At 38.7% G+C, this 12,702-nt stretch overlaps 2 protein-coding genes and 1 long non-coding RNA gene across 4 annotated transcripts in view; 2 read left to right on the top strand and 1 right to left on the bottom strand.

Annotated features, from left to right (window-relative positions):
- Positions 1-12,702, bottom strand: part of LOC141607016 (uncharacterized) — a 269,164-nt gene that overhangs the window by 231,217 nt on the left and 25,245 nt on the right. The window lies entirely within an intron of this gene.
- Positions 6,179-7,190, top strand: LOC141649302 (uncharacterized). The gene is made up of 2 exons (XM_074457999.1): positions 6,179-6,306; positions 6,575-7,190. Exons 1-2 carry the CDS (start codon positions 6,179-6,181, stop codon positions 7,188-7,190), a joined length of 744 nt encoding a protein of 247 aa, XP_074314100.1.
- LOC141594977 (uncharacterized) lies at positions 8,380-10,789 on the top strand. Its single transcript, XR_012522252.1, has 3 exons — positions 8,380-8,590; positions 9,531-10,395; positions 10,481-10,789. It is a non-coding gene; the product is annotated as an uncharacterized LOC141594977 (long non-coding RNA).

Below are 12,702 nucleotides of genomic sequence, written 5' to 3'. Positions count from 1 at the left end.
GAGAAAAGGGCGTGTGCTTTTCTCGGGTTTTGAAAGAGCCATTGTCGGCGCGAAACGGGTTAAAATCCGTGTCTAGACGCGGCGATTATAACGGCGTAAAAAGGTGATTTGAAATGGTTATACAAAACCGGGTTTGAAAACCGTCATTACGGCGGCTTAGAAAGGCGTGTTGAAATGGTTATACAAAACCGAGATTGAAAATCGTCATCACGACGGCCTAGAAAGGCGTGTTGAAATGGTTATACAAAACCGAGTTTGAAAATCGTCATTACGACGGCCTAGAAAGGCATGTTGAAATGGTTATTCAAAACCGAGTTTGAAAATCGTCATTACGACGGCCTAGAAAGGCGCGCAACGGTCGGCGAAAGACCGAGGTTTGAAATGGTCATTATAATGGCGCAAAAAAAGTTATTTTTGAAAGTTTGAAAATGACACGGAAGGACTTATGATCATATAGCACATAAGCACTCACAGTTTCATTATATTATGCATTATGCTGACACGGGTTTTGGCTTAAAAGGGTGGGTTACACACCAAGCAATCAAACCTCGATTTGCGAGAGGGATACCAATCCAAACAAAATGTGTAAGGAGGGTACCCTAGCCTCGTGCTCGAAAGTGATGAAAGCTCTTTGACGAAACAGAAATGTGTAACGTCAATGGTATGCTTGACTCAATCGGGATTCGAAACGCGGGGATGAGAAAACTCACGCCGACGAAACGAGCCAATTGGTCGAAAAGGGTTAGGTTGTGGGCCCGGACAAGGAACCCGACCGTGACCGTAATATCAATTAATGCATTCCAACCAAGACCTCGTTCGAGTCTCACCATCTAGGGATCACAAAGACGTAAGTGTCCTAATTTTCCACAACGGAGTCGCCAATCTGTGGACATGGACCATGTCTTGGTCTGTGGATTTGGGCCACAAGCCGATCTGCGGTCACGGGCCACCTGCGTATGCCCATCTCGATCTGTGGACAATGGCAGCGGTCTTTTTGAAAGCCACGCTCGGCGGCGTAAAGATGCTTTCGACCGGATCGTTTTAGATCGGTTGGTTTCGTCTCGGTTAGGGTCTCGAAACGATTAGAGATGTTCGGAGTCGCCACCAAGCATTTGTGGGATGCCTGGAACCCGTTTGAATTCCACTTTATACCTCGGTCAAATCGAAGCACAAAGCAGCGCTTGACATAGGTACTAAAGATAAGGAAATTGTCCCTCTTTAGCATCCTATCTCTAGAATGACTCTCGTACGCCCTGGATAAGGTCGTCCATTATCCAAAGTTTCTGAGTAAGAGGTGAAGGTACGTATTGGTAAGCCCTTTAATCAGACACCCAATCCCGCCCGCGTTTAGCGGCCTCTACTGATCGATCTTGGTTGGTTGAATGCAAAAGTTGATAAAACGGTTTAAATGCATGAATGCGCATCCAATAATTTAAACCTAACATGTGAGAGCTTTCTAAGTCGGTTGATTTAATCCAAGTATCAAGTATAAGATGTCGAGTTGGATTAATGGTTGATTTGCATGCAAGACGGAAATTAAACATCCATTTACCGTATTAGGTTTATGGTGCATAACATGATCCATTTGTCTTAGTAAGGCATTTTGCAAATATGGTTTTGGATAATCAAATAGTCATCTGATCCGTCCTATATCCGGGCTAACCGGAGTCGGGATCGTCCTAGACTAATGCTGGAAGGGAACAGGTCCTGCACAAGACGGCTACATGAGGCGCGAGCCAGCCGGCGATGTAAGGGGCCTCCCTCTGGTTTTGAAAATGAGAAATGGAGAGCCTGTTTAGGCGCAGGTTAGCCCACGGTTTATGTGCCGTGTTCTGACCTTTTAGAAAACGTGTTGAAAATGGGTATTTGAACCCGGTTTGATTTGAAGGGGGTCGTTTAGACCGCATTTGTTGATTTGAAGAACTAGACTCGAATAATCATCATTATTTTGATAATATTCGGTGTCGGGTTCGATTTGACAAACTTGACATTAATAGTTTTGAAAAGGATTACAGACTAATTGTTTTAAGTCCATTTGAATGTTATTAGTCGATACTCGTCATCGTACCCGGGTTAAAATCCGGCATGGTATGTAGAACCAAGGGTGACTTTGTGTTGCTGACTAATATGTTTGTTTGAAAATGTAAAGAAATGAAATAAAAGGCTTTAAAATACCTTTTAAATGTCATTAACCAAATATTATCACCAAAACACGGATTAAACCGTCATGGTATGAGGAACCAAGGGTGAAAAATGCTTTATGGTTAAAACATGTGAAATAAAATAACAATGGTTCGAAAATACTTGAAATGGTGAAAACCGATTACAAATATGAAAAATGGATTAAGGGAAATGACGAGAACAAACACGGTTGATTCCTGGTCTAAATACCCCATTTAGGCGCGAGCTAGTTGGCGACCTAAGGGGCTTCTGCCTCAGACCAAAAATCGGTTTTGGCTCGTTTATTCCATGTTTTGGTTCATGTTATGCATGTTTTAGCATGTTATAGTCATGAAACGAATGAAAACATAATAAATGAGGATTTTTACACCCTCATACTTACATGTTTAGTTATGGCGAGTGACCGACGTAAGTGTAATAACTCGTTTGATCGGAAAAAACTCGGTTTAAAACCGTTTTGGTAAGTAAAAAGAGTGTTTTAAAAGTTTAGTGATGGTGTAGTGGTCGAAGTGGTCGGTCAAGTGATTTAATGCACGATGACGGTACCAAACAATGTGTAAGGCTCGTGTTTACGATCGGTAGGTCGTAAATACGCGTCGGGTTGTGACTTAAGAAGTCGAGTAGAGAATTTTAAGGGAGAAAAGAAGGGGCGGACACTCGCGTAAGTCTCAAATGGGTGGCATTAGAGGGCTATTTATAGGGAAATGAGTGGTTGTGTGAGTTTTGAGCGACGTGCCCACCTGGGCTGCTCAAAGAGGCGCGAGCCACGTCGCGGGTCTTCGAGGTGTGTTGTCGCTTTCACAACAAACGCAATCATGATTTGTTCTATCCTACGTTTTGTAGTTACGTATTTGGTACTTGACCAACATGAATCCGGGAAAACTTAAGGTAGAAGGTTTGGAAAGTTTTGTTTTTGGTGGTTGACTCGGTTTGACTCGTTGTTGGAGTCGGGATTCTTTAATTTTTGAGTCGGTTTTTGGTCCGGTGTCGGTTTTGACTCTAGTTAGTGTCATTGCGACCCTGTTGTCGTGCATTAAACACTCTAGGTATTTTTGAAATGTTTTAAAATGTTTTAGTTTTGAAATCGTTTTAAGTTTTCCGACGTAAAGTTGTATACAAACTGTCGATCAAACGCCGCGATTCCAAAACATGTTGTAGTCCGATAATCATCGGGTGTTTGTTGGAGTCTCAGCAGATACTGGATATCTACACCTCCATGGGTGGCCCATGAGATGTGGTATCTTGGTTTACTTGATTCTTCTTACTCAAATCCTCAAGCTTCTTGTTGAGCATATCAAGCTTAGCATTAGTCTCGACATTCACTAAGAATTCGGAATGGTGCTTACTTATTCTCAAGATATTCCCTCTTGTGCAATAGTTTGCTTCGGAGTCCACCATTTTCTAGATCAAAGCGGTGCCATCGGCATCTTCAAGGCGGTCAAAACTTCTTCCCGCCGAGGCATTCACTATTTCTTTTGTTCTTGGCAATAGAGTGAGAGAAAAATGTTTGAGTGATATACCAAGACGGTATTCCATGGTGAGGACAACAAGCAATCAAATCTTGGTATCTATCCTACGCTTCACCCAAGGTCTCCTCATTCCGGAGCATAGCGGTCTTTGGAGAAGGATAATACTTGGCAAGGAATGCTTTAGCCAAGTCATCCCAAGTCGTGAAGGTATTTGGTGGATGAATGTTCAACCACCGGTCTGCCTTATCCCTCAAAGAAAATGGAAACAACATAAGCCTCAATGTATCCTCAGAGACTCCATTTATTTTCATCATCGCCACCTTGCTCTTAAACTTCCTAAGAGTAGCATGGGAATGTTCATCAACATTGCGACTAAAGCTATCTCTCTCGATCATCCCGAATTAGGCGGGATGAATTTCAAACTTATTAGGAGCCAAGGCACCAAAGTTGATTGGAGAAGAAGAGTCATCGGGTTTGGGCGGTTGTGGTCTCTTAGATCCGCCATTTGTGGTTGTGAAATTGGTATATTTAGAGGTGGTGTGTTTGTGGGAATTTGGAGATTGTGAAATGGGTTTTCTAATAGAGGATAAATGGTGTTATTTGGTTGTTGTTGAGTTGCGGTTTCAATGAGAGGTTGGGTGGGTAAGTTTGCTTGGTTTATGGTTGCTTGAGAAGAGGTATAAACTTCAATAAACCGTTAGTCTCCTAGTGTTTTTAGGCACCAGGGATGAGCAATAACACACTCACTCTACAATAAACAAATAGCTACTCAAACAAGCAAACAACTAATAGAAACTAAGCCTAAGACTCTAATTAACTAAGTATAACCTAACACCATCCCGGGCAACAACGCCATTTTGATAGTCGAAATTTAGTCGTCGTTTCTCGTATCAAACACTATTTATAAAACCCAATAAAAAGTACTCCCTCATATTCACTAAGTTCTTCCACATTTGTTTTTGGGTAGAATTTAGTGGTATGGAGATATGTGGATATAAATGAAAGTAAGAGAGAGAATGTAGGGTCATAAGTTATTATAACCACAAATAATAGAGAAATAAGGAAAGTGTAAGATCTTTGTGAATTTATTGTTTTAGGAAATGTGGAAGATCTTAGAGAATAGAAGGGAGTAGCATTTATCGGGGTCGAACCACAAGGATGACGGGGGTTAGATACTTGACTTGTTTAAGTCTTTAGTTTAGTCAAATAAAGGAGAAGGATTATTGAATCTTAACTAATATGTAAACTAGATATGAAAATAAGCTAAGACAAAGATAAATTTATCAAAGATGGGAAAAACTAGAGCCTTTGGGTTCACTTGGGTAATAGAACATGAAACAAGGTTAAAACGAGATATGAGTGATAACAATGGCCAAGGGTTTATGCCCAATTTCTAGGTCACCTTAAGTTCCTTAACAAATTTTTGTTCGGTTAAGATAAACTCATTACACACATAACACATTGACTTTATAATAGCCTAAGCACCAAGATAGGTCATCCAATAGCAAAGGGCACCAAGAAAAGTCAAACATGTGAGGAAAAGGTTCGAATTTTTGTTCAAACATTCCTACAAATACTTCATGTGCATGAAAGTGAAGACCAACAACTCACCTAAATTTAAATGTTAATAACCCAAATTCACACATATTGACAACCCAAGATCCACCTAAGCTCTAGATAAAACTAATCACACATTTTCATGGGTGAGAAATCAACAACAAAGTGCAACAATACACAAGCAAACATGGTAAACTTGATAAAGATTACTACTTTGAATGAATAACAAACAAATAAGACAATTAATGTAAACTAATGAAATAAATGTAAACAAAAGATGAGAATTATACCAACTAAGAGGAAAGTAATGAACTTGGATTGATAAAGGAGATGAATTTCTTCTTGTCTTCCAATTACAACCCAAAACTAAATGTAAACTAATGAAAAGAGAAGAACTAGGATAAACTCGAGAGTAATTAAACTATAATTAAAGAAAGATTATAAATTTTATTGAAAAAATATTGAGAGGGAAAAATATCTAGGGTTCTAAAGTGTTGAGAGAAAATGGACTAACTAATCTAATTGGTAGTAGTGTCTAAGTGTGTGTGTGTGTGTGTGTGTGTGTGTGTGTGTGTGTGTGTGTGTGTGTGTGTGTGTGTGTGTGTGTGTGTGTGTGTGTGTGTGTGTGTGTGTGTGTGTGTGTGTGTGTGTGTTGAATAATGAGTAAGTAGTGTATAAATATCCAAATAATAATAGTAGTAGTAGTAGTAGTAGTAGTAGTAGTAGTAGTAGTAGTAGTAGTAGTAGTAATAATAATAATAATAATAATAATAATAATAATTTTATTTTAATGAAAGCTGCGCGTTTCTTAAAAAATAAAATAATAAAAAATAAAATAATAATAATAATAATAATAATAATAATAATAATAATAATAATAATACCATCCTCACGTTGGTTCCTAAGTTGATGCCCCTGATAGTGTTACTCAATTCAGGCCCATAGCCTGTTGTAACACAGTTTACAAATGTATGGCTAAAGTTCTATGCTCAAGACTAAGTAGCATCTTACCTGATATTATTCACCCATCTCAGAGTGCATTTGTTGCTGGAAGGGATATTGTGGGAAACATTCTAATCTGTCAGGATCTTATTAAGTTGTACAATAGGAAAAACTTGCTCCCTTAGAATCCTGATGAAGATTGATCTCTAAAAGGCGTATGATTCAATTGAATGGAGTTTCTTGCATGAAATGCTACTTCACCTTCACTTTCCTACTAGTAGCATTAATCTCATCATACAATGTGTGTCTTTCCCTTCTTATTCTTTGGCTTTGAATGGGGAAGTGTTTGGATTTTTTAAAGGGAGAAGAGGGTTAAGGTAAGGAGACCCTTTGTTGTTTACTATTTGTTTGGATTACGTGAGCAGGTTGCTTGGAGTGCTGCATCGTTTTCATGGCTTTAAGTTTCATCCTTTATGTACTAAACTCAGTCTGAACCATCTGTGTTTTGCAGATGATTTGCTATTGTTAAACAGGGGGGACTTAACCTCTATTTCTCTCATGTTGAGAGCCTTTGGCACATTCTCCCTTGCTTCTGGACTGCATATGAATAGTGGCAAATCTAACTTCTACTGTAATGGGGTAGGTGATAATATAGTGCAGGATATAGAGACAATTACTGGTATGAGGAGAGCTAGCATTCCTTTCAAATATTTGGGGGTTAAAATCATGCCTAAAAGATTGGGGGTACTTGACTGTCAATGCTTAGTTGATAAGGTTACTGAGAGGATACAGAGGTTAGGGGCCATGAAACTCTGTTATGCAGGGAGAGTTGTCCTTATATCCTCTGTTCTCAGTTCTTTACATAGCTATTGGGCCAGGATTTTCATGCTTCCTAAAATGATCCTGAAGAAGATTGAATCAGTTTGCAGGGCTTTTCTTTGGTATGGTAATGAGAATAAAGAACGTCCTTATTTGGTAGCTTGGAACCAGATTTGTCAGCCAAAGAGGAAAGGAGGACTTGGTTTTAAAAATCTGTATTAGTGGAACATTGCTCTCATTGCAAACTATGTGTGGTGGGTGGAAAAGAAAGCATACCATCTATGGGTTCGTTGGGTGCATGCTATTTATATAAAAGATAGAGTATGGAAGGATTATGAGCCTTCTATATGCTCTAGTTGGGCCTGGAAATGTGTATGTGAGGTCAAAAACAGACTCAAGCATCTAATGTTTGATGAGACATGGAGGGGGACTGCTCAGGAGTATTCTGTTCAGATGGGCTACTCTTGGTTGGCAGAGGAAGTTGTTGATGTCCCTTCGTATCCTTGTGTTCAAAATAGGATAATGCTCCCAAGCATGCGTTTTTTATATGGCTGGTTGCTCCGAATAGATTGCTAACTCAAGATAGATTGATGAAAATGAATATTGCTCAAGGCAATTGCTGTTTTTTGTGTGGTGCAGCTGAGGAAACCATTGATCATCTTTTTTTCCTATGTCCTTTTAGTCAGCAGTGCAGGCATCAAATAGCAGCATTGCTTGACTGCCCTATCCCCAACCAGTCCGTGATTTCTTGGTGGATAGGCTACAGAGAACGGTCCCTGATAAGGAAGCACATTATTGCAGCTTGTATGGCTCATGTCATGTATAGCATTTGGTATGCTAGAAATAGATGTCGACTTAATCATGTATTACCTTTACCTGCTGTTGTTATAAAGCAGGTGAAGAAACTTTTCATTTTGCAACTGAAATCTAGCTGTGTAGGATCCAATAATAGAAGAACCCAGTCGTGGATAACACAGTTGGAATGAGTCATGTAATGAGCTAGAGAGGATATCTCTGGCTGAATTTGTTTGTTAGGCATTAATATATCACTTACATTTCCCCAAAAAAAAATTAATAATAATAATAATAATAATAATAATAATAATAATAATAATAATAATAATAATAATAATAATAATTGTTAGAGAATAGTCGAATGATCCACCCATGAGTCGGAAATATTTTATTCCGTAGTTTTTCTACAGTTCGTTTGGATAAACTGTGAGTGGCCCATTGTTTGGGACAAATGGACATAGTTTTGTAGAAAAACCATTTGAGACCCATGGTTTATAAGAAACCATGGTCTCCCTCCCATGGTTTTATTAGAGAAACCATTGGAGCACACGGTTTTGTTAGAGAAAAACCATGTTCTCCTAGGCCTATAAATAGAAGGCTTTTGGGAGGCATTTGTATCATCCAAAAATCACACAACAAAAATATATCTTTCTCTACACAAGAGAGAGTAGGTTCTTGGGTTGTGAAGCTATAGGTATTGGTCCTAGTGATCAATATCTAGATCGACGGATTCGTAATACTAGTTTAATATTAAAGTCGTCCTGGAGCAATTACTTGGAGGGATCCGCAAGTTCGAGATAGATATTCTACTCTCCTTATTTAGCAAGGTAAGTGACTATATACACCTTGTTGATATCGGTTCATTTATCATAATTATTAATCTACATTAGTATCAGAGCTAGTATAAACTAGCATCCGAGTCCTAATTAATTAAAGTACTAAACTGATATGGGTACTTATACGAGTAGCACTTGTTAATTTTGTCAATTGTTTTAGTATGCAATTATCAATGTGTGAATCAAAAGGGTGTTGCATACTACCTTTCATTTTTTAGTCAAATGCTACTGTCTTTTAGCTAAAGAACATACATTTTTGCAATGACACATGTGGTTAATTATTGAATATTATCGATCATCATAAATGATGAGAGTACACTCACCTTAGCAAAATAACGAGAATGACAAAAATTTTGCATTGCATGTGTGTTTAATTGACAATCAACCCATATGTACACCATATTTAAGGTCAGACGGAAACAAATCAATACAGTACGGTTAGTACCACATGTGTATATTGGACTCACTGATTGAACAAGCAAGATGATGTACTGTTATATATAGTCAGATGCTATTGTCAATATAATACAACAAATTCGACCCTCTGTTTAGCAAGAAGCTTGGCATTTATACATCTCTTATGCTTATAATGTGTGCAAACCGTCTGAAGCATGTTATTGTGGGAGTTGATTTACGGTGAAATAACTGTGCATTTGAGACAATAATGATTGTTATTGATTAAGAGTATGAGATTTATATTATTGGGTATATTCGTTAATGTTGGTTGATAAGAGTATCTCACCTTAATAAATTTTTATATTGCGCATGATTTTATTAGTTTATAAATTAACAAGACGATGTTAATAAATGATGATTGCGTATTTATACGTTTTTCGAATTGATTACTCTTGTCAAGTTAATTTTTGGACTAATAAAGAGCTTGCCACAAATGATTATGATTATACTAATTATTTTTTGAATGTCTCTATAGTTATCAATGGCTGGCACAAAGAGCATTGTGGCCGATTTGAACCAAGAAGACAAATTGACTGAATAAAACTATGATGTATGGCATCGTAAGGTTTAGTTACTCCTTGAAGAGCAAGAAGTGCTGGAAACTATTACACAACCTATGCAAGAACCTGAACAAGGCAATACCGCCCAACATAGGCGTGATCAGGAGGCCTATAAAGACTTCAAAAGGAAGGATCGTGTGGCTCGCATATTGATGTTGAGCAGCATGAGGACTGATCTTATGCTCAGGTTCGAGAGGCATACTACAGCCTTGGCCCTCTGGGATGTAATTAAATTGCAATATGGCGGAACTTCAACTACTCGCTTGTGCCAACTTAATTTAAAAATTGATGGTTATAAGAAGCACCGTGATCATACTATGAGGCAGCATCTTACGACCATGTCAAACATGATTACTGAGTTGGCTCTAGCTGGTAATGTTCTAAGTGATGAACAACAAGTACATGCTGTGATACGTTCTCTTCCACCTAAGGGTTGGGAACATATGAAGGTGAACCTCACCCACAATTACAACATCAAAACTTGTGAAGATGTTTGTCGTCACCTTGAGCTTGAGGAAGACCGTCTCCAGGCTGACAAGCCGGAAGGAGAGGCCTTCATAGCTGAGGGAGAGATGCGCAAGACAACTGGTCATAAGCGCAAGTGGGGTACTCCTGGAGCTCCCAAAGGTGTGAATAATAATGGACCTCCTAAAAAGAAGGTTAAAAATGGACTCTAAACGCGCCAGAGGAAAGCGCGGTGGAAAGAAAGACATGTCTAAAGTGACGTGCTACAATTGTCAAAAGCTGGGACACTTCGCTCGTGATTGCACTGAGCCGAAGGTACGTCTTAACCTGTCAAAATATCAATTTTGTTATGTCACTAGCTCTTGTTTAATGGCTGAGTCTGTTCTTGTTTGGACTTTAGACTCGGCAGCCACATAGCACCTGACCAGAGATCGGACAGCTTTTGTAGAGTTTCGCAAAGTACCTAAAGTAAGCAAGCATGTATTCATGGGGAATAGTTCCAAGATTGGGGTCCTTGGTGTAGGAACCTGCAAATTAGAGCTGCATAATGGACGCATTTTGTATCTCCATGATGTATTATACGCTCCTGAAATAAGGCGAAACTTAGTCTCTGTTTTATCTCTTTTGGAGGTAGACTTTAAAGTTGTGTTTGAAAATGGTTGTGTAAAACTTTATTTGGGAACCGATTTATTCGGTTATGGTTCAATGCAAGATGGTTTTATGGTTTTAGATACTTTACCTTGCAAAAATGCCAATAGTTTGTGGACAGCGGGCCGCCCACGGGGGCGCTTGGTGAAGGGGCTCGAAAACAAGCGTTTGCATTTTGTAAGGAGTCGCCACCAATTTTTATGGGAAATTGGAACCGTTCGAATACCTCGTGTCATGTCAAGACACAAAGTAGTGACATAGACACTAAGCAATCGTTACCCTTAGCATTCTATGTCTAGAATGACTCTCGTGGATGCCAATGAACACGGGTGCTCACGGAGATCTGGAGTAAGGGGTGAGGGTACGTATTAGGAAGCTCTTTTGATCGAACACCTAATCCCGCCCGCCTCGATAGCGGCCTCTACTAATGATTAGGGAAGTTATTCGCACTTGATATATCGTCGGCTATATGCATGCAATGCAACATCCATAGATTAATCCTAACATGTGAGAATTTACTAAGTCGGTGAACAACTAATTAGCAAACAATTGATGTCGAAGTTGGATTTTAATGTCGAATTACATGTGAAAACATTCAAGCAATAAAAGAAAAACAATAATTATAAATTACAATAATGAAAATTACAACGATTACATTGGATAGGCGATTTATGTCGAAAATACCTTTAAAACGGATGATTTGATAAAAAGGAATAAAAGAATAGAACACGACAGATCAGAAGGTGATAATACGGATAATAGTAGATTAATACGTAGCTAATTAAACTAGGTCAAGGCAGTAAAAGGAGTTGAGACAGAACTCATCTGGAACAAAGCGCGACGAGCATCTGCGCCCTTTGGAAGAGGCGGCCCGATTCTTTGCGTCATTGTTCAAGGGTGAGTTCTGGCTGTGAAGCCGGAACTGCAAACCGTTAATGTTAATTGGTAAATTAATGGATTGATTGCGATTTTAGACTCGGATGAAAGTTATTAGCAGATTATTTACATATGATTGAGGTCATAAAAGAGTAAAACATGGATGAGACGGAAATAAACGGATTAGTTATGTGAAGGGTCGATGTTAATGAATGATTAATTAAACTAACTAACTAAACGAATTATTAACTAAACATGATGAATTAACGACGGATTAATGACTAAACAGGTGAAAATATATCAACAATGAATCCCAGAAACTCAATATGAACGAATTGAATCTCTAAAACTCGAATTGAATTTAATGACGAAAAACCCGCAAATATTGATTATTTGGGATTTGAGTCGGATTTATGACAATTAAAACATGTTAATGATGATGGTTAATATACATATGAATTATTAAACTATCATGATGAAGAATTAATGATTTAACAAAACAAAAGAAATAAATTTGATACAAATTACGAGAGGACGGAGGAAGAAGAAAAGAAGCGAGAAGCTGCGGCGGCCCCTCACGAAGAGGCGCAGCAGTCTGCGCGCTCCTTCAAGAGGCGCAGCGGATTTGTTGTCGTCTTTTCTCGACGTCATCTCACCGGAAATCCGCAAAAAAGGTTTTAAAGACGGTTTTAGAAATCGGTTTTAATGAGGTACTTTCGACATAAACCTTACAATTGTTATACAATAATAAAAAATACAATAAATAAAAGAGAGATTAATACACCCTCAGACTTACATGTTGACGGAACGAGAAGAACTAAGAAGATCGATTAGTGATGCTCGACGCGAATGCAAGGAAAGAGTGCCCTCGAAAGAGGAAAACGATTTAACAAGTTGATTAATTAGATTGATTGAGTGTAGTGGTCAAATTGGTCGGTCATGCAACGGAGAGAGGTGGTACCGGAAAGATCCGAGCTTACGTGGTCGGAAGTCCAAGCACGTAGGCGCCAATTAGTAAGAACGAAGTCTAGAATGCAAAGGGAGAAGAGAAGGGCGGACACTCGCGTGAGAAATATGAGGAACGAAGGCTCCTATTTA

This window comes from Silene latifolia, chromosome 1, assembly GCF_048544455.1.
Source record: "Silene latifolia isolate original U9 population chromosome 1, ASM4854445v1, whole genome shotgun sequence".
NCBI lineage: Eukaryota > Viridiplantae > Streptophyta > Magnoliopsida > Caryophyllales > Caryophyllaceae > Silene > Silene latifolia.
This window is presented reverse-complemented; position numbering and strand designations above follow the sequence as displayed.

Bases quoted from the DNA above. Each gene is read 5' to 3' on its own strand.
- LOC141649302 (XM_074457999.1), top strand. From the start codon at position 6,179: ATGGCTAAAGTTCTATGCTCAAGACTAAGTAGCATCTTACCTGATATT. The intron at 6,307-6,574 runs GTACAATAGGAA...TTACGTGAGCAG, and splicing joins TGTCAGGATCTTATTAAGTT to GTTGCTTGGAGTGCTGCATC.